Raw genomic sequence first — 22,685 nt, 5'->3', positions numbered from 1 at the left:
TGCCCAGCCTGGAATACAATGGTGCAATCTTAGCTCACCGCAACCTCCACCTCCCAAATTCAAGTGATTCTCCTGCCTCAGCTTCCCGAGTAGCTGGGATTACAGGCATGCACCACTATGCCAGGCTAATTTTGTATTTTTAGTGGAGGTGAGGTTTCTCCATGTTGGTCAGGCTGGTCTCAAAATTCCAACCTCAGGTGATCCACCCGCCACGGCCTCCCAAAGTGCTGGGATTATAGGTATGAGCCACAGCACCTTGCCTAAAACAAGTTTTTAACGAAATGCTAGTATTGAGTAAAGTGTATATTAGCCTCTAGGTGTGCATATTTTGAAGGCAACAGGTGTGATTTCAATGCTCCACACATTTTTGAAAATGTGAAGCTGGGAATAACCTTCACGTACCATCTAGGATTCACACAAAGCAGATCTTATAAATTTATAGTCATACTTATATTTTTCAACAATAATTATATCACAAAATTTGAACTTTATCTTATTAATCAAATTTGATTCCAAATAATCTTGAATGTTGCTCAAAATAAAACCTGTCTTCCAATAACATGTCACCCCGCAGTAATGCAAATAATCACAACATGACTAAAAGGCAGTTCCTAAAGAGGAGTTCCCAAAATGAATGATTAGCAACAGGTCCAAGAGCTACTGAGCTGAATCAGAGACTCCTTCTGCCATGTTGGTTTTGATCAAGACCTCAGAGGTATGAAGACCATTAAGTTAACAAAGGTATCTTCACAGGCGAGCAAATCTATTATGCCTTTCTCATTTGAACTTTTCAATCCCTACAATACCTCACAGAAACACCAAAAGCATTGTCCTCATTTTAAAAAAGGAGTAACTGAGTCATGAAAAGTAAAGGTTGTTTGCCTAGTCTAACCCCTAACAAGTAAAATCTGTACCCCAGGCTATACCAGAAAATAAAATATAACAGTGTGTGAAGCATGTAATTTCCCTTGGCCAAATAGATTTTATCCCAAGATGTTTGTGCATGGACACACTAGGAGGGAATGAAACATCACATTTTCCCCGATCTTTACTTTCTTAACTAAACAATATTGTATTAGGACATATATAACTGAGTGGCTGGGCGCAGCAGCTCATGCCTGTAATCCCAGCACTGTGGGAGGCTGAGGCGGGCAGATCACCTGATGTAAGGAGTTCGAGATCAGCCTGGCCAACATGCTGAAACCCCATCTCTACTAAAAATACAAAAATTAGCTGAGGATGGTGGTGGGCACCTGTAGTCCCAGCTACTCGGGAGGCTGAGGCAGGAGAATTGCTTGAACTCCGGAGGCGGAGGTTGCTGTGAGCCAAGATTGGGACACTGCACTCCAGCCAGGGCAACAGAGCAAGACTCCATCTCAAAAAAAACACAAAAAACAAAAAACTGAGTGAAATTAAAATGTCAAAATCTTCCCTATTCACCTTCCAAACTCAAAAAGAGAAATTTTCTCTTTTTATACAAAAAGGGATTGTGATGAGCTCATTGTTTATTAATTTGTCTTTTTTCAAATGATAGCGTATTGTGGATCTTTTTTTTTTTTTCTTTTGTTGCTGGAGTGCAATGGCTCCTTTTTTTTTTTTCTGGAGTGCAATGGCACAATCTTGGCTCACTGCAACCTGCAAAACAATATGAAACTAGAGAGAGACAGAGAGAGAGTTTGGATCTTGCCACTAATTCAGAATTAAGTATCACTGTTTGTCTTGTCTCCTGCCATGGATTTTGCCTCCAAATGCCCCTGCCCACCATCCATGCCATTTGTTCCCTTATGAACTGAATAAACTCTCCTCTTACCATCTCTCCGGGGTAATTTTGACTTTCCTTGACTTTCAGGTTCCTCTGTTAACATTGCTAAATTGTGATTAAGAAAACGTAGTAATCATACACTTCAATTAGGGCATAAAATAATATAATCAGTAATAAAGGGGGCTGATAATTGGACTGATTTTTATACAAAATATCACTATCTTGTTTTTTATAGATACATAATTATGGAGTACATATGATATTTTGATACATGCATGCAATGTGTAATGATTAGATCAAGATAATTAGGATATCCATCATTTTAAACATCTATCATCTCTTTGTGTTAGGAATATTCCAAATCTTCTCCTCTAGCTATTTTGAAACACACAATACCTTATTGTTAACTGTTGTCACCCTACTGTGCAACCAAACACTGCAACTTATTCCTTCCATCTACCTGCATTTTTCTACCAAACACCGTATTTGTTTGTTGTCATATGAAACCAAATAGTTACCTGCAGTCTGTGAAAAGTAAAGGGAGTGTAACAACCTTCTAAATTGACTGCGCGACGGGGAAAAGTGAAGCCCTGGAGACTGAGTCGCATAGCGCAGCTGTTTTCCTGCTCTGGTGTGTGATCATTGCTCCCTGACCTTTGTGTTGAGGTCTTTTCCATTAACCAGACTCCCTAGTCTTCATTGAAACTGAGACTATGACGTGGAGACAGACACCCTTGTGATTGTCACCTCTTTACAGCAGAAGGTTAAGCAATCCATTAGAGTGTAATCAATAGAACCAATCTAGTCTTACATCTCTGTATGTTAGCCTTTGTATGGAAAACTGAATTCTGTTCAGCACCTCTGTTTCTGTCTATGTAAAGGATCTTCCTTTTTCCCCACCCCAGCAGCACTGGTCACACTAGTCTTTGATGTCCCTGTGCCCCTGGATGCTGCCCTCAAACTTTGCACTTGGGAAAACTGTTTTAGCAAGATCCTGAATCTTTCGATTAATTTAGGTTGACAAGTCTAAGTTCTAGATCTCATCCTGACTCCCCCTATATAGGACTGGTAAAAGGAAGGAGTCTTGCCACCCTAACCCACACATGATTATTCTTTGGATGTCTTATAAATGGCATTGACCATGCCTACACCCCCACCGACATCCACACACACACACAAACACACACACACACACCTGCTTTATATGTAAGATTTTCCAGCTACAAACATGATCTCTCAGGTCTAAAAACAACACATTCTGCATAGATCATTTTTCTGTTTACAGCAACTTTTGTCTCTGTCTTGAAGAAACAGTTTTATTTATTTATTTATTTTTATTTTTGAGACAGAGTCTCACTCTGTCGCCCAGGCTGGAGTGCAATGGTGCGCTCTCGGCTCACCTCAACCTCCGCCTCCCAGGTTCAACCGATTCTCCTGCCTCAGCCTCCCCAGGAGCTGGGATTACAGGTGTGTGGCACCACGTCCGGCTAATTTTTGTATTTTTTTAGTAGAGACGGGGTTTCACTATGTTGGTCAGGCTGGTCATGAGCTCCTGACCTCGTGATCTGCCCGCCTCGGCCTCCCAAAGTGCTGGGATTACAGGCTTGAGCCACCGCGCCCGGCCCGAAACAGTTTTATAACATACGTTTTGAATTGGGGGGATGGGGTGTTGGTTGCTTGCTTTGTGTTTCAGGGGCAATTATTAAGGCTAGTCTTATCTCCTGTGCAAAGATTCTTATAAGTTTGAAAAGCTAGCTCTTGCAAATCAGAAGGTTCCCTTTAACCGGCTGATAAATTGTTTGGCGGATCAGAGAGAATGGCTCCTACCTTCCTGAAGGGTGAGGATTTATATCCTCAGGAAACCATTGGCCAAAACATTCCACAAAGAAACCAGCCTTCCCCTGTTCCCACCACCCCCACCAAGCCCCGACCTACACTGTGGCTTATCACTCAACTTGCTGGTATTTCAGTTTTTTTACCTGAAGATAACTTGGCCGGCTTCAGGAGTACTCGGGACTTCGGAGGTTTCTTTGGTAGGAGCTCCTGGATCACAGTTTGTTTACTGGATACAGACTCTCTCGGGCTGTGAACCTGAGTGTTAGACTTGGAGAGAATTTCCATGAGGATATTTTCTTCTTTTTCCTCCTCTTTCTCCTTATTCTTCTTTTGTTTCATTTTGTCCATGGCATACTGCCACTTTATGTGCTCAAACTGGAACATGAGAACATTGCTCTCTGTGTTGACCACCATCCTGGAACCAAAACAGGGTTGCCCATAAATGGAGCGTGGAGGCCACTGAGCGATGCACTGCAGTTACTGTCCCACCTGATCTTTAGACCAAGGGAACAGTGTCCAGGTAACGACCCAGCAGACTACTGGTGTAGGGGGCTGGAGGGTGGAGAGTGGTGTATCAGGCCATGTGGCAGGATTCGTTAGCTTTGTCACTTTTCTTTAAAAAATAAACATGATCAGGGCACATATGTTCTGATTATTTCACTTATCAAGTTAAAATGCCTTTTTTAAAAAATTTATTTTGAGACAGAGTCTCATTCTGTCACCCAGGCTGGAGTGCAGTGGCATTATCTCGGCTCACTGCAGCCTCCACCTCCTGGGTTCAAGCAATTCTCATGGCTCAGCCTCCTGAGTAGCAGGGACTACAGGCACGTGCCACCATGCCCGGCTCATTTGGTGTTTTTAGTAGAGACAGGGTTTCCCCATATGGCCCAGGCTGGTCTTGAAATCCAGAACTCAACGACCCACCTGCCTCGACCTCCCAAAATGCTGGGATTATGAGCCACCATGCCCAGCCTCAAGTTAAAATGCTTTTAAATGAATTTCTGTTCCTGGAGTGAGTGCCTCTGTGCACAGATGTCTTGAAATTCACTGGATTGTTTCACTGTTTTGTTTTGCACAGTTTCCAAACCCAATATTACTATTGCTGTTGGGAATGAGGGAAGCTCTCTAGTGAGGAGGCCTCATCTCCTTCTCAGATCCTCTGCACAGACACACACACTCCACGCTGTCACTCCAGGATCTCTGCACATACCCTAGATGTAGACAGAGCACCTGTGCTTTATAAAGCGAGGTGATTTCTAACTTCTCTAATCCCCACTTTTATGCTCCATAGACAAAGAGCTCTAGAACTTCCCCTCCCTATCTCCTTCCTGTCCCCCTTAGCACTGCCTCCCCGACCCCCCAGTTTCACAAGCAAGTGGATTTCCGCTGTCTGTGCTCTTCCATTAACTATAAGAAAGAAATGGAAATACACTGCGCAGGCTCCTTTCTGCTCCAAAAGGCTGCAACATTAAGACCTTAACCAATAGCATAAACTCTCTAGAAAAGTAACTTCTTTTGCCTGGAACGGCTGGAATGGAATGGGGGGAGTCATTGCAATAAGAAATCTCTTTTAGACTTATTTTTACTCAAGCCAAAAGGAAATCACCTTTCTTTGGATGCTGTGAATAAAACATGGTCTGAGCTTTTTTTTTTTTTTTAGCAGCATGACTGAAAAGTGTTCATTAATTGAGCCTTATTACCAGGCTGCCCTCTGAGATGGTAAATAGTACTAATGAAGTTTCACTAAAAGGAAGCCAATATGGTTCAGAAAGATTAGTGATGCCTCAAGTGAGCTTGAAGTAGAATTTATAGGTTAGTTCTATTTGGTTATTTTTATATAATAGCACCTGACTCCATGCATATAAAAGGCTCAGTACTGTATACAATGCAGACAGTCAAGGTACTAGTTTCGTAAGCTCACCAGCTCAGCTCTCCTTCACCGTACCCGCTGCTGCTGCCACCCCCCCACCCTCTTATTTGTCCCTTTGCATTAGAAGTGAGGCATCAGAGATAGCTGATATAACTCTCACGCAGCCAAAGGCATGATCACAAAGCAAGCAGGGGCTGCACGTTGATAGAACTGCGGTCCTTCCAGAAGTGTTACGGCGCACCCACTGCAATTCCCACAAACACGCAGGATGAGTTAAGAGTCAAAATGAACCATGATTGCTTCCTGATCACTAAGTTTCGTGCAAAGCCCTATTAGTCCCCACCACAAGACTGTCGCTCCGCCCAGCCAAAACTGTAGAGAGACACTACCCACGCTCTCCTGCTGACAGCAGATCCAGGGCTGGAATCCCAGGGGAGGAAAAAAATCAAACAGAATCACTCACAGTTCTGACCTCCACACCTACCACCCACCTGTTGCCCCGAATAAAGAAGGACAGCACAGGATCGCCTCTGCCATTGGCTTTTATCACCTTCAAACAGTTCCCGTCGAGGAAATTGTAAATTCGGATCTTGCCATCTGCACAGGCGCTGATGACCCGGAGGAAAAGAAGGGACACGTGGAGCACCTCCCTGGAAGGGAACAGAGCAGCAGGCAGTACCCATCCTCTCATAAAGTGCCTGGGTTTGTTTGGAGTTTGGGGTGTTTTGTGTGTGATTGGGAGGCGGTGGCCGTAACCGGCCTCGAAATGGTGTTTACCGTCATTTCATAATTGTGGAAGTAAATCACCAAACACTCTCAAGACATACCTCTTCCTATTCTGGAGCTACTTTCCCTGCAGTTAGGTCACAGGGCCACAGATGACAAAACAAAGGGGCTAATGTCACAATCTTTTTTCTTTATGTGACGTACAGATGATCACGTTTGTCTCTTGCAATTTGATTCCTAGCTTTTAGTTCTATATAGTCATGCTGAGGATTATTTGATGTTTTAATTCCTTTTAAAATAATATTATCATATTAAAAAGAAAACAGTAAGGAAAATGATTATCTTTATATAAAGCAAATACTTTATATTTGAGCACTTTCTTTTTTATCTTAAATTGGTAGCTTTTATTCTTTCAGTGAAATATCCTTAAGGAAAATTATATCCAGGGATGAGATTTAGGAATGTCCTATTTTTTTTTTTTTTTTTTTTTGAGACGGAGTCTCACACTGTCACTAGGCTGGAGTGCAGTGGCGCGATCTCAGCTCACTGCAACCTCCACCTCCTGGGTTCAAGAGATTCCTCTGCCTCAGCCACCCAAGGAGCTGACACTACGGGCGTACCACCACACCTGGCTAATTTTTTGTATTTTTATTAGAGACGGGGTTTCACCATGTTGACCAGGATGGTCTTGATCTCCCGACCTCATGATCCACCTGCCTTGGCCTCTGAAAGTGCTGAGATTACAGGCGTGAGCCACCACGCCCAGCCTCAGGAGTGTCCCTTTTTGATGGCCACCCTATGCCATTTGGCCTCAGGAAAAGGGAGGAGGGACCAGAAGAAGATCTAGACAGATTCCTCCAACAAAATCTTTTCTAGAAACTTTCCGGGTTCAGATTAGATCCCAGATATGTGAAGTACTCAATTCTAAGAAGTAAAAGTACCCCACTCCTGTTAATAATGACACAGAAAAGATGAATTTGATACCGCCAATTTGTTAGATTCTATCTGCAAAGCAAGCCTATCAATCCCTGCTAGCTCTACCCATACAAGTCCATTCATGGCCTAGTTCATGTGCTACCTTCTCCAAACAGCCATTTCTTATCTTAAATTCTTCCCACATCTCCCCCCATCACACATGCATACAAACTTCAAGTATACTTTCAGATTCTCTTGGGCATAACTCATATTATTGCATGCTCATCACCTACCATAGCACTCAGCCCATAGTAGGTCCTTAATTTATATTTGTTGAAAAAGTGACTATCTGCTCATGTTTTCAGAGTGTGGTCATTGCTACAATGTGTTAAAAGAATGACATCCACCCTATGCCATTTGGCCTCAGACTTGCTGAGATCCCGGGATCACATGAAGACTTTTCAAGGCCCCAACCATTAACCAAACAGAAATAGCAAAGATCTCAAAAGGCAGGAGCATGATCAGCATACCCAAAGAACAGCAAGGAGGCAGACAGGACTTGAACCCCTCATTATGTGATAGATAAAGACAGACAGAGATAAAACGAATCTATAAAATAAGTATTAACAAGTCTAACAAGGCCACGTCCCAGCACTTTGGGAGACTAAGGTGGGAGGATTGTTTGAGGCCAAGAGTTCGAGCCCTTGGCTCTAAGAAACATTTAAAAATTAGCCAGGCATGGTGGTGTACTTCACAAGTAGCTTCACAAGTCCCAGCTACTTGTGAAGCTGAGGTAATAGGCTAACCTGGGTGTAAGAGTTTGAAATTATGAGGTTATAGTGAGTCATGACTGCATCACTGCACTCCAGCCTCGGCAAGAGAGTGAGACCCTGTCTCAAAAAAGAAAGAAAGAAAGAAAAAGTCCAACAAATTTTGAGATTTTTTTCAAGGTGAAAATATAACTTTTTTGGTGTCCTAAGCACATCAGTCTGCCAATCATGTAATCCAGCGTGGGGAGAGATGCCATGTGATAGAAAATTTGGCCTCTTTGTGTATCTTTTTTGACCTTGCTGAGCTGAGCCAGTACTTGTCTTCCCAGAGATCCCCGTGATATTTGGTAGTTCAGTCTACATCGTTGTAGCCTAGTAATTAAAAGCACAATTGGGATCAGAAAACCTGGGATCAAAACCTGACTCTACCATTTATGGGCTGCATAACCTTCAGGAAGTAATTTAATATCTCAGTCTTCAGTTTTCTTTGCTATGAGATAGAGATAGTAATTTCTGCCTCAGAGGACTGCTGTTAGCACTAAATTAATTAAGACATTTTAAAAACTTAGCTCAATACCTGACACAATAGTGGTTACTATGAGCTTACAATAGCCCAGTCTCCTTTCAGGTTTTATCTCTGCCCTAGAAATAAATTATTTGTCTCCTTTTTTTGCTCCTTCTTCATCAAAGTCACTGTAGACTGATGTTAATGAAAATGGTGGTATAAGAAATTCCAAAATTCTGCCCTTCCATAAAAGCAAAGAGAACCTAGCAAAAACTTCCAAAATCAATTTATCCAGAACTCTGGAAAATAATCAGAGGTTTGCAGCAACCCAGGGAGAACTTAGACAAGTAAAATGGCATAGTGTCAATAAGAATAATGAGACTTCAAGGTCAAGAGTTCAAGACCAGCCTGACCAACATGGTGAAACCTTGTCTTTACTAAAAATACACGTACCTGTTATCCCAGCTACTCAGGAGGCTGAGGCAGGAGAATCACTTGAACCCAGGAGGTGGAAGTTACAGTGAGCCGAGATTGCGCCACTTCCCACCTCCCAGCCCAGTGGTAGCCATGAAAGTAACAGCCTCCACTTCTGGTAGTGGAGGGAACAGAATGGACCTCATTCTGACAACTACAACAGCGGAAGAAAGAAAAAGGAAGCTCACTAGAGGGGGCTCAACAGCACATTTAAGCGAGCAGAAGAAGCAAAGTACTTGAAATAAGGTCAATTGAAGTTATGCAGTGTGGAACAGAAAAAAAATAAAAGAATAAAGGAAATCAGTAGAGCCCAAGAAATCTGTATGGCATCATCAAACAAATCAATATATGCATAATAGGAAATCCAGGAGGAAAGTAGAGAAAGGGGCAGAAAGAATATTTGAACAAATGATTGCTGAAAACTTCCCAAATATGATGAAAAACATTAACTTACAAGTCCAAGAAGCTCAACAAACTCTAACTGGGATAAACTATAAGAGCTCCACACTTAGATGTATCATAATCAAATTTTCAAAAACCGAGGGTGAAGAGAATAATGAAAACAGCACGAGAAAAGCAGGTCCTCATGTAAAAAGGATCCTCAAGTAAGATTGATTGATGATTTATCTTTAGAAAAGTGTCTTAGTCTATTGTGTGCTGTTATAACAAAATACCATACAATGGGTAATTAATAATCAACAGAAGCTTATTGACTCATGGGTTTAGAGGCTGGGAAGTCCAAAACCAAAGGGCTGGCATCTTGTGTGAACCTTCTTGCTGTGCCATTCCATGGCAGAAAGGCAAAAAGAGAGCAAAAGAGATAGCAAGAGAGAACGGAAATCATCCTTTTATAAGGAACCCATTCCCACAATAATGAACCTATTCCAACTATAGCATTAGTCCATTCCTGAAAGAAGACCCCTCAGACCTAAATACCTCCCATTAGGCTCCACCTCCGAACACTGCTGCATTAGGGATTACGTTTCTAACACATACTTTTTGGGGACACATTCAAATTACAGAAAAGAAAAATGACAAGAAAATTAAAATGACACACTAAAAATATCCAATTAATGCAAAAGCAGGCAGCAATGGAAGAATTCAGGAACAAAAAGTACATAAGACTATAAAAAACAAATAGCATAATGACACAAGTAAGTCTTCTTTTTTTTTTCTTTAGAGTCAGAGTCTCACTCCATCACCCAGGCTGGAGTGCAGTAGTGAGATCAATGCTTACCACAGCCTCAAATTCCTGGGTTCAAGTGATCTTCCCACCTCAGCCTCCTCCTGAGAGGGTGGGACTGAAAAGGACAACTAGTTGGAAGATCCACAAGGAAATAGAAGACATGAACAATATCAAAAACTATCTAGAACTAACATACATATACAGAACACTCCATCAAACAACAACAGAGTGCACATTTATCTCAAGGGCACATGGAACATTCTCCAGGATAGACCATATGTTAGGCTACAAAACAAATCTTAATATATTTTGAAAGACTGAAATCGTACAAAGTATGCTCTCCAACTACAATGAAATTAAATGAGAAATGAATAATGAAGGGCATTTAGAAAATTCATAGTTATGTGGACATTAAACAACCTTCTCTTAAATAACCACTGAGTCAAAGGATAAATCAGAAAGGAAACAAGAAGATAATTCGAGATGAATGAAAATGAAAACACAACATATCAAAACTTATGGAATGAAGCTAAGCAGTTCTCAGAGGGAAATTTAGAGCAGTAGATGGCAATCTCTCTAATCAATAATCGTTCACCTTAGGAAACTAGAAAAAGATCAAACAAAACTCAAATCAAAAGGCAGAAAGGAAATAATAAAGATTTTGGCAGAAATTAAAAATAGACAATTTAAAAATACATAAAATCAAATTAACCCAAAAGTTGGTTTTTTTTTTAATTCGTTCATTTATTTATTTATTTTGAGACAGAGTTCTGCTCTTGTCACCCAGGCTGGAATGCAATGGCGTGATCTCAGCTCACTGCAACCTCCACTTTCCAGGTTCAAACTGTTCTCTGGCCTCAGCCTCCCGAGTAGCTAGGATCAAAGGCACCCGACACCATGCCCAGATAATTTTTGTATTTTCAGTAGAGATGGGGTTTTGCCATGTTGGGCAGGCTGGTCTGGAATTCCTGACCTCAGGTGATCCACCCACCTCGGCCTCCCAAAGTGCTGGGATTACAGGCATGAGCCACCATGCCCGGCTGGTTCTCTTTTTAAAAAGTCAACAAATGTTAGCTAGATAATTGACAAATCTTTGACCAAGAAACTAAGAGAGAAGACTCAAATTACTAATACAAAGAATGAAGCAGGGGACATTTCTGCTAACTGATGAAAATGTTCTGTAACTAGATAGCGGCAATGGTTGCACATTATGAATATACTTTAAAAATTGAATTGTATACTAAAATGGTGAATTTTATGTCATGTGAATCATATCCCAAATAAAAATTGTAAAGAAAACCAAATTACAATGTGAGCTATGGAAAATACATCAAGGAATAAAGTGTTTTGTTTTGTTTTGTTTTGTTTTGATGAAACAAGGTCTCACTTTGTCGCCCAGTGCAGTGGCACAATCCCAGCTTGCTGCAGGCTCAACCTCCCTAGTCTCAGGTGATCTTCCCACTTCAGCCTCCAGAGTAGCTGGGACTACAGATATGTGCCACCATGCCAGGCTAATTTTTGTAGAGACAGGGTTTTGCCATGTTGATCAGGCTTAAATTAAAAAAAAAAAAAAAGACACTTTACAGGCCAGGAGCAGTGGCTCATGCCTGTAATCCCAGAACTTTGAGAGGCTAAGACGGGTGGATAACTTGAAGTCAGGAGTTCAAGACCAGCCTGGCCAACAAGGTGAAACCCCATCTCTACTAAAAATACAAAAATTAGCCAGGAGTGGTAGCACACGCCTGTAGTCCCAGCTACTCAGGAGGCTGAGGCAGGAGACTTGCTGGAACCCAGGAGTCACAGGTTTACAGTGAGCCAAGAGCATGTCACTGCCCTCCAGCCTGGGCAACAGAGCAAGACTGTTTCAAGAAAAAAAATAAAAAAGACACTACATAGTACGGAAGCTTTTCCAAAGATCGTCATTCCTGTCGGTCCTACTTTGCATCCTCAGATTTCCTCCCTCCTATCCATTCTGTCCCATGCTATATGCAAAAATCTTAATTCTAGTTGAAAAAATATTAGACCAGGACTGGAAAGGAGATCACTTTCTCCAGCCCCTCTTCCATCAAAGGACAGACAGCAACTATATCTGCTTTCTCACCTGTGTCACATTCAAAATATAAGTTATCAGTTCAATCATTAGAACTTTGCAGAAAGGCAAGCTGTCAAATTATTCCTTGTTACCAATCAGTTAGATATATTTATTGAGCACAGCGCTCCTCTAGACAAGTAAGTCAAGTGGGGAGAAGACCTACAAATGAGAGTATTGACCATGTCTTCCAGATGTCTATGGTTTTTCTGTTACTATGTAGGTTAGCAAGAGCTAAGATGAATGTTATGTTAGGGGCTGTCATTCAATAGCAGTGAGAGTTATCTGAGAAGGTCTCATAGCAGAGGCGGAGGGAGAGGCTAATTATATGACGGAACAGTGACCAAATTGCTGGGCTTGCTAGGAACAAATTATTTTCTGCTAACTAACTAATCCTACTAAATCCTGCTTAGAAGGTTTTAAAACATATAGTTGACATTATCAGGTGATTTCATAAAGTTTGACTTCCTCCCTGAGATTAAGGCTTGAAATCCAGAAGGTTTACTAAGCTGGTTGGATGGAGTTAAAATCTTGTGGTGGGGACTAAGAGGGCTTTTCACAAAACTTAGCAATCAGGAAGCAACCATGGTTCATTCTGACTCTTACTATCTAAGGGTGAGCTAAGTCACTGAACACAGGGCCTTCCTGGCACCTACCTATCAATAATGCAGTCATATACCATAGACCGAGACCACACAGATACACCCACACCCCTTTACACGTCCCACAAAACTAATGTGCCCGCCTCAAAGTTTCCTATAAGGATATAAGAAAATCTAGGACTATACTAAAAATAATGAGCTGGGCATGGTGGCTCACACCTGTAATCCCAGCACTTTGGGAGGTAGAGGCAGGCAGATTGCTTTGAGCTCAGGAGTTCGAGACCATCCCGGCCAACATGGCAAAACCCCACCTCTACTAAAAATACAAGAATTAGCTGGGCATGGTGGTGTGTGCCTGTAATTCCAGCTACTCAGGAGGCTCTGGCACGAGAATCACTTGAACTTGGGAGGCAGAGGTTGCTGTGATCCAGGATTGACCACTGCACTTCCAACCAGGGAGAAAGACCAAAAAAAAAAAAAAAGAAAAAGAAAAAGAAAAAGAAAAAGAAAAAGAAAAGAAAAAGGTCAATTTACTAAAAATAAGTTTCCCCTGAAAGATCCCCTAGAAAGCCCAGTTATTCGTTTAATCAATTAAGGTAGCATTTAGTTTCCTGGAAATTTTTATAATGCATTCAGCGGAAGAAGCTGTATTCATGTAGTATAAGAGTAGCATGGCAGCATATAAAGCTCATGACCATGGCAGAATCACTCATTGACCACAATACTCTTTCCAAACAAGCCTGGACGTGGTCTCAGAATGCTTATCAATTGGCTCCAAGCAGCCACACCACTAAATTTGAATTCGCATGTAAACGAAAATCCATTTGCTATCCTGGGACAGGATCTAGCCCACAGACTTGTAGTTATAAGCTCCTCTTTTTAAGCTCTCAGCTCTTTTTAAGTCTTTGGATCATTTTTAAGCTTTTGTGAGCACAAGCATCCTGAGATAAAGACCAATTCCTAGAATTTTAAGTTCACTAGAATTGGCATTATTTGGGATGGTTCTGCCAGTATTCATATGTCTGATAGGTATCTGGTATGAATTCATCATGAATTTATCATGTCGTAATTATACAGTTTCAATTACTTCTCAAAAGCCCCAGCTCCTATAGTTACTGCTCAAGAGAAATGCGATAGCGTGGAAGAGGTTACTAGCCAGACAGAGAAGACGGTGGGGGAAAATGGGTCCCAGGTGGAAGAGGGGGGAAGCAGAGGGGGTGAGGTACAGAGAACACGACGTCCTCAGGGAGCAGAAGGTCTGCCAATAATTGCAATCTAGGCTGTGACGGGGAAGGGAAGGACACCAGGTTTATTGCTCCGGGCTTCACAGGCACCTACCTGGGATGCTTGAAGGCCATCAGGCAGCGCTCGTACTTCCCCACCATGCTCCAGGCCATGACCAGGCCATCAGCACTTCCCGAGAGGAGATGCCACTGGTCGAAGAACAGGCACTTCACAGCTCCCTCATGGCCACTGAGAGTCTGCAAGAAAAGATGCCACTGTCTTCAACTCAGACTGTGACTCCTCCAAGAACCAAAGCTGAGGCTTCTTCAGAAAAATCCCAAAGCCACACCCCACCAGTCCGTGACTGCCATTCACCCAGTAGGTACCTGAGCTAATCTTGCTTTTGCTCTAAGAAGGCCAATGGAGTCTATTCCATGCCTTCCTCTCTTTAGAGCTCTCTCTCTCTCTCTCTGGTTAAGGAGGAATAGGATCAGGGAGGGGCCTTGCTCCTGGTGGGTCTGAGTTTGGGGCAGACACTACCTTCTTGGAGCACCAGAGAGGGTCAGAAATCACTGTCCTTTGCTGTCAGAAGAATGAAGGTAAGGTGTGCCATCCCAGCTCCTTACCAGAACCCAGAGTGCACATGAGCCATCTCTGTGCTGGCAATTGCTGGATTGGCCATAGTGACAAGATGGGTGGGAAAATTCCACAGGCCAAGCCAGCCACTTTTCACTGTGATCCTGTGTTCCTGGCACAAAACATCTATCAACACCACCCACTAAGGCCAGAGGTTCAGATCCGGCAAGAATATGTTTTGTGACCATCCAGTCACTTTCAAGACCATCAATGTTCTCTCGTCATTAGAGAGCAAGGAGAATAAAAATTCTCTGTTCATCCCCCAGTGTTTTCTTCTTAGGGAAAAAAAATAAATGTTTTGTTCATCCCCTCACCCCACGCCAGAATCAGACTGCAATACTCTTGAGGAGGAAAAAGCACTTCACCTGCACTGCTGTTAGAAGGCCCTGGGCCCATGTCTCACGCTGAGTTAGAATGCGGCCTTCCTCCACCAACCTCATGATACTGTGGGTTATGGTGTGGGTGGTGGAGCCCATACCCTCCACGGACTCTGAATGCTGCACTTTGGGGCCTTTCCCTTTAGAGCTTCAGGACTGTCCTTCTTAATGTCTGTACTCAGTTGCTCTAGGATGACCTGGGGAGCTAGGTAGGGGGAGCCCACCCATCTCCTCCCTGTGCCCTTTCCCCCAAGGCAGCCCACTGCCTCCTCACCTTTACCAACTGGCTCATGGCAATGTGCCACACTTTTACCACCCCTCGCTCACACGCGCTCACAATGTAGGTGTCATTGATCCTGGCTGCCAAGATGGGGTCTTTGTGTCTAAACGTCTTCAGGCACTTCCCTGTGTCTACATCCCATACTGAACAGTAAGGAGAAAGAGGAAGAAATGGGATGGGGGAAAAGGGAGAAAAGCAAGAAAAGGAAAGGTTACAGTGGAGTACTGCTTCCCATCACAGAACCGAAGACTCACCGAGCCCATCAAGTCAGACGCTAAAAGGCCTTCCCCTGGCCTAGCACTTCCACAGGGCATGCTCACCAACAGCTCATGTACCCACAGCACAGAGCACCCTGACTACAGGTGGTTGGGGAGCCCACAGTACAGAAGACCTTGGCTATGGCCCTGGAACTTAGCCTTGAGACCCAAGTGCTAGAAAGCTCATCTCCAATCAGCTGATGCCTCAAGCCTGAAACATGCTTGCTATCGAGTAGGTTTCATAAAATCATGGCATACAGTTTGAGTAGGAGCAGGTAAAGTCATTTAAAAAAAAAAAAGAAAATGGCATATGTTTAGTGTTGTCATGTTTTCCAGATGCTGTCTTCCTGACTCACACCTTCTGTCCCCAAAAGAAAAGAAAGTCATCTGCTCTCACATTTTTAAATACTTCTGAATCTGACTTTTGGGCTTTATGGAGAAATGGTCATGGCTAGGGGTGGGCCTACTGCTGCTTCAACACAGACTGTGTTAAAACAACTGCCTGGTATCTTCTAGGTGCTGAGCGGGGAAAAGAGTGGGTAGGTGGGTGGGAGAACAGGGCTAAAAGGAAGAAGTCGAAAGTGAGCTCTACGAATTCAGGAATGAAAACATTGACGTCTCCTTCAAAGGTGCTCCCCTAAAGCACCTTCTTCCTCAGGCAACAGAACAAGTGGCCTGAGACAAAATATCATAACAACTAGAGTTGACACATAGCACTAACAGTAAGCCAGCGACCACTCGAGGTGCATGACATGTATTAGCTCATCTTCACAAGACAAGTACTATTACTATTCTCCACTCCACAGATGAGGAAACTGAGGCATAGAGAAGTTAGATTGCCTGCTTGAGTCATGCAGGTGGTGAGTGGCAGAGCCGGGATTTGAACCTAGGGAGTCTGGATCCAGAGGCCATGTGCTTAACCATTATGCTAGGTTAACCCTAGCTATGTAAGTATGTATGCTTTCTTTCACTTATATTTTATGTATATATCTTGGCTCACTTATAAAATTACCAATGGGGCTCTCATGAGGATTAAATGACACATGTTAAGCATCTGTCACATACTGGTACTCAGTAAGTGGCAGCTTTTGTTGTTCATGTATTATTATATTCCCCACTATACATTTATGTGTCTGCTTCCATTAGCAGACTATGAGCCCTTTGAAGAAATAAAAAGTTGATCTAAAGGGCCATATCCTATTCTTTATTTCTCCTCAGCACCTAGCTCAGTGTGTAGCTTATTGTAGGCATTCTACAAATAGTTGTTGAAGGGATGGATTAACAGATAGGTGGAAGGAAAAAAGGATGGATGGATGGATGGATGGATGATAAAGAATAAATTACTGCCTATAGAAATGAGCAATACAAAGCATTTGGGGTTGGGGGAAACTTCTTAGAAAGTTTAATGCACTTCTTTCTCACCTTTTACCTGGCAATCTCTTGCTCCAGATACAAGCCTGTTCTTACATAAATCCATGCAAGTGATAGTCCCCTGGTGACCATTGAAGATTCGTGTGCAAGCCCCACTTCTCAGATCCCAGTATCTGCAGGAATCAGGCCAAAAGAACGTTTGTGAGAGTTCCTGAGGGCCCAGAGGATCATATTGCGTAGAACCCCTGTAGATAAGTAGGCAGTTGGGAGGCAGCAGTCTCATGGTTCAGCTTAGGGTCAGGAGCCTGGATTTGAATCCCAGCTGCAGCACCTATTTGGTGTAACCTTGAGGAAGTTAATTTCTGTGTAAGTTTCCTTTCCTCATTGATAAAATGGAAATAATAATAAGAGTAGTCACATCATAGGGTTGTTGTGAAGAATTAAATGGACGAATACAGTGATTGTCAATCATAGGTAACTTCTACCTCCAGGGACCATTTGGAAATGTCTGTAGATATTTTTGGTCACAAGCAGAGAAGGAGGTCCCACTGGCATCTAGTGCATAGAATCCAGGGATGCTGCTAAACTTCCTACATTGCATAGGGCAGGCCCCACAGTAAAGAAATTCCCAGCCCCAGATGGCAATAATGCCAAGGTTAAGAAACCCTGCCCTAGTGGAGGTAACGATGGAATGGTGACTAACATGTTCAAAATGGTTGATCAATGTCAGGTGGTTTTCAGGTAAAAGCGTGTCGAATGACCACCAGGCTTAGAATCCATGGCACCGATTCAATGGTACGGCTAATCTTCAAATAAGAGCAACAGAATCCTTTACCAATCACTTAGATCCAAAATACTTATGTACATATAAAGCATATCTAAGAGATAGATGGAAGCAAAGAAAAATTATCCTGTTTTTTAATAAGAAAACTTGCCCAAGGTCTCTCAATACCATTGATACTTCCGATTCAGCTAGGCTGCTTTTGAGACAGGACAAAGCAGAATGCTGAGACAGTAGGCTCTGGGGCAGGCTGCCTGAAGTCCATTCCCAGGCCCATCACTTTCTGAATGTGTGATCCTAGGCAAGTTACTGAACCACCACGTACCTCAGTTTCTTCATCTGTAAACTGGGGATAATAATTATACTTACTTCATAGAATTATTGTGTGGCTTGGCACATAAAAATGATTAATAAATATGTCTTTGGGGTTTTTTTTGGATATGTTAAGCTTTTTTTTTTTTCTAATATTCCCAAGGGTCTTGTAGCCTTACCAATGCCTCACCAGCTTCTCAGAGCCTACAATACAGCCACAGTGCATTGAATGATGCCCCTGTGCTCTGAAAAAAAAGCATGTTTTGAATTTCTGTTTCTAGCAATATGGTGGTATATGTCTTCAGGTTGGTTTTTTAAATTTATACAAAAAAACGTATTTGATAAATACTTTTAGAAAAATAGGGATACAAGGAACTTTCCAGACGTAGTGAAAGGTATAAGCCAAAGTCCTAACAGTAAGTAATATGCTCAGTGGAGAAACTGTAGATGTATTCCCTTCCAGAAGGGAAAGAAGAGGAAGATGCCCACTCTCACTGCTACAGCCTGCCGGCACTGGAAGGCTTAGGCAAAGTTAGAAGGAAAGAAAAACAAAAAGTGGTTATAGGCATTAGAAAAGAAGATAATATATTGTCATTATTTGCAGTTGAAGAGATCACCTGTATAGAAAAACCAATTCAACATATATGCTCTTAGAACTAATAAGAGAGTTTGGCAAGGATGCCAGACACAAGACCAATTTACAAAAATCAACTGCCTTTCTCTATGCCAGCAAAAACTAATTTGAAAATATAAGCAAAGTAAGATACCATTCACAATAGTAATAAAATTATAACGTTTACAGGCATTACGTAAAAATACACAAGACTTAAGAAAACTTTAAGTCTCTAAGAAAGAACAAAGATGATCTAATTGAGTGTGTTTACCAAACTAATCTATAAATTCAATGCAACCCCAATAAAAAGTCTAGTTAGGTTTTATTGAAAGTTGATAAACTTACTCCAAAAACTCAAAATGTATATACCATAGCTGTTACATTAGAAAAGAAAAGTGAAAAGGAGAATTTCCCTCCCCATCACATTTTAAAACATTCTCCAAATGCATAGCTAAAAAAAAAAAAAAAAAACTTTTCAAGGAGGGGGATTTTGATTAAAAACAGAAAACAGACAATGAACTAGACCAGAAAGCTCAGGGACATTCTCATGCACATATGGGAAATTTCCATGTGATAAAGATGGCACCACAGATCAGTGGAGGAAGTGGCAGATTATATGGTAGTTGCTGTGGGGGAGAAACTGCTCATTTTATTTAAGCATAAATAAACGAAATGGAAACCCTACCTAACACCACATACAAGGTTGAATTGGAAATAGATTAAAAAACTGAATGCAAAAGATAAAACTGTAATGTTGATAGAAGAAAATGTCAGAAACTATCTCCATGACTTTGAAGAGGGAAGAATCACAGAAATGAGGGGGGAGAAAACCCTGATAAACTAATGCTTTATTACACTTATACTGAGAATTTTTGTTCAACAAAATTCAGGTAAACACCATGAACAAAGTTAATAGATAGTCCTGGCAAGAGGGAATTCTCCGGCAGATGGCCTTTGGACATGTTAAGCCAGCGTCTACACTGCTGGCCCTCCTGGGTCTCCAGCCTGACAGCCCATGCTGCAGATTTTGGACTTGCCAGCCTCCTTGATCACACAAGTCAATACTTTATAATAAATCTCCTATGTATATACACATTCTGTTGGTTCTGTTTCTCTGGAGACCCTGACTAATACATATGTGAAAAGGTGTTCAACTTCATTAGTAATCAGGAAAGTTAAAATTTAAACCCCAATAAAACACAGTGGGTTTGATTTAACACCCATCAGATTGACAAAACTGTTAGACTGACAATATTAAGTGTTGGTGAGAATATATAAGAAGAGATATTCTCATACACTGCCAATGGGAATGTAAATTAATACAACCACATTGGAAAACAGTTTAATACTCCTTCCTAGAAATTCCCATACAGCCGGGTGCAGTGGCACATCCCTGTAATCCCAGCACTTTGGGAGGCTGAGGCAGGCAGATCACCTGAAGTTGGGAGTTCGAAATCAGCCTGACCAACATGGAGAAACCCTGTCTCTACTAAAAATACAAAATTAGCCAGGCCTGGTGGCGCATGCATGTAATCCCAGCTACTCAGGAGGCTGAGTCAGGAGAATCACTTGAACCTGGGAGGCGGAGGTTGCAGTGGGCCGAGATCACATCGTTGCACTTCAGCCTAGGCAACAAGAGCGAAACTCTGTCTCAATGAAAAGAAAAAAAAGGAATTCCCGTACTAAGACTATCCCTTTAAAAACCTCCTGCACATGGGCATGAGGGAACATATCTGAAACCCGTCTCTGGCAGCATTCTTTGAAATAATTAAAAACTAGAAACAATGCAAATGCCCACCAACAGAAAAATAAATAAATGAGTGATAATACATTTATCCAATTTAATACTGTATCTCAGTCAAAATAAGTTAATTACTGCCATCTACATCATACAGGTGAATCTCAAAAACATAGTTCTATGTAAGAATGAAGTACTGACACATTTTTAAAATATGATTCGTTTTATGTTGAGTTCAAAAACAGGCAAAAGTAATTAAAACTCTAGGAGATATATAAGAAGGAAGCAAAAAATGATAATGAAATGCAAGAGAATAATTAGTATAAAATTAGGATAACATTAACTCTGGTTGGCAGGAAGAAGCAAGAAGAGAAGGGCACGTTGGGAGGATTGGGGAATGGTGATATTTCCTAGCCTGAGTGATAGATGCATGAGTGTTTTTTATACTGTTTAAAAATATACATATATATGCATTTTGAAAACATTATTTTGCATCTATACCCTGTCTCATACTCATAAGAAGCCATGTTCCCCTGAAAGAATCTGTAAGAACAAATGTAAGTTATTCCTTCATCTAAGAATGCTAATAAAGAAAACTTTTCTGATTCACAGTCATCAGTTAGAAATGCATCTGATAATTGTTATAAGTCTTATTCAAATTTTAAGCAATATATATGTTCCTGACTTTTTCCTTGCCAAAAAAAAAAAAAAAAAGCTGAAGGTATTCTAGAAGTCAGTATCTTCTAGGATAACTTAAATATAAAAAGATAATGAGCTGTGGGCCTTCTAGGCCCTAGGTGGGATGGGAATCATGATGCCTTTGGACTCCTCACCTGATACTTAGGTCATAGCTCCCGCTTAGGAGAAAGTTTTCCTCTTCACACAGGAAGAGGGCTCGGACACTCCCAGCATGGCCTCGGAACTCAACGGGTATCGCTTTTCCTTGTATGATGTCCAGAAGACGGATCTTTCGATTAGATGACACAGCTATCAGATCTCCCCCGGAATAGTGGATGACTCTGTTTTGATCCCACCTGAGTGCCAGGGGAAAAGGATTATCCATGAAAGAAGAGTCAGTGTCCATCCTGGGACTGACTTAGCCCCATGACTTTTGCCTGCAGCAATGGTATAAAGGAAAATTCAGGGTCTTTCAGCAAGGGAGGCAGCAGAAGGCCAGGCTGAGATTTAACAGGCCCTGAGGGATCCCCACTCTCATATGACGACAACAATCCATTTCTGTTCAATTTAAAACCTAAAGACACAAGGCGATTTTTTTAAATTCTGTAAATGTATGCTAAATCCCCAAGAGAAAGAATGGAGTCTGTGGCATTGCCCAAATGTAATTGATCACCTTTTTTCTTGGAAAACATCAGAGGAACACAGTTGGGAAGCCCTGTGCAAACTGTATTTCTTTTCTTTTTTTTTCCCCTTAATATTCAGTGAGCATATATTAGGTTCAAAGTCCTGTGCTAGTAGATACCACAGGAAATACCAAGAATTATCAGATAAGGACATTACTTAAAATGAGCTTATTGTCCCATAAAACTAGGCGAGTTGAATTAATTTTCCAATGATAGGATTATTAGTAAACAGGTAAAATAGGAACAGGTTGACCAAATAATGTATTGTCCAACCTGAGACTTTTTTACTGTAAAGGGGACACTATTGTCTGGGGGCAGTGGCTCACGCCTGTAATCCCAGCACTTTGGGAGGCCAAGGTGGAGAGATCACCTGAGATCCGGAATTTGGGCCCAGCCTGACCAACATGGAGAAATTCTGTCTCTACTAAAAAGACAAAATTAGCTGGGTATGGTGGTCTATGCCTGTAATCCCAGCTACTCAGGAGGCTGAGGCAGGAGAATTGCTTAAACCCGGGAGGTGGAGGTTGCAGTGAGCTGAGATTGCCCGATTGCACTCCAGCCTGAGAAATAAGAGTGAAACTTCATCTCAAAAGAAAAAAAAGGGGGGCCGGGCGCGGTGGCTCGCGCCTGTAATCCCAGCACTTTGGGAGGCCGAGGCGGGTGGATCACGAGGTCAAGAGATCGAGACCATCCTGGTCAACACGGTGAAACCCCGTCTCTACTAAAACTACAAAAAATCAGCTGGGCATGGTGGCACGTGCCTGTAATCCCAGCGACTCAGGAGGCTGAGGCAGGAGAATTGCCTGAACCCAGGAGGCGGAGGTTGCGGTGAGCCGAGATCGCGCCATTGCACTCCAGCCTGGGTAACAAGAGCGAAACTCCGTCTCAAAAAAAAAAAAAAAAGGGAAGGGGACAGTATTTGTTTATTTTTGGTTTTGCTCTGCAAGTGAGCCACTGCGCCCTTCCTTTTGTTTTTGGTCTTGCTCTGCATTACCTGCAA

General features: G+C 42.0%; 1 protein-coding gene across 1 annotated transcript in view; it reads right to left on the bottom strand.

Moving 5' to 3' along the window:
• The window catches only part of CDRT1 (CMT1A duplicated region transcript 1), a 38,682-nt gene that overhangs the window by 1,452 nt on the left and 14,545 nt on the right, over positions 1 to 22,685 (bottom strand). The window contains exons 8-14 of the mRNA XM_017496837.2: positions 21,158 to 21,358; positions 16,932 to 17,053; positions 15,247 to 15,395; positions 14,074 to 14,216; positions 5,960 to 6,118; positions 3,742 to 4,013; positions 1,811 to 1,867 (exon numbers count right to left, since the gene is read on the bottom strand). Coding sequence (XP_017352326.1) covers positions 1,811 to 1,867; positions 3,742 to 4,013; positions 5,960 to 6,118; positions 14,074 to 14,216; positions 15,247 to 15,395; positions 16,932 to 17,053; positions 21,158 to 21,358 — 1,103 coding nt within the window. The remainder of the gene's footprint in view (positions 1 to 1,810; positions 1,868 to 3,741; positions 4,014 to 5,959; positions 6,119 to 14,073; positions 14,217 to 15,246; positions 15,396 to 16,931; positions 17,054 to 21,157; positions 21,359 to 22,685) is intronic.

Source organism: Cebus imitator, unplaced genomic scaffold (assembly GCF_001604975.1).
Source record: "Cebus imitator isolate Cc_AM_T3 unplaced genomic scaffold, Cebus_imitator-1.0 Scaffold223, whole genome shotgun sequence".
Lineage (NCBI taxonomy): Eukaryota > Metazoa > Chordata > Mammalia > Primates > Cebidae > Cebus > Cebus imitator.
Note: the sequence above shows the minus strand (reverse complement) of the source record. Positions and strands in the feature narration are given on the sequence as shown.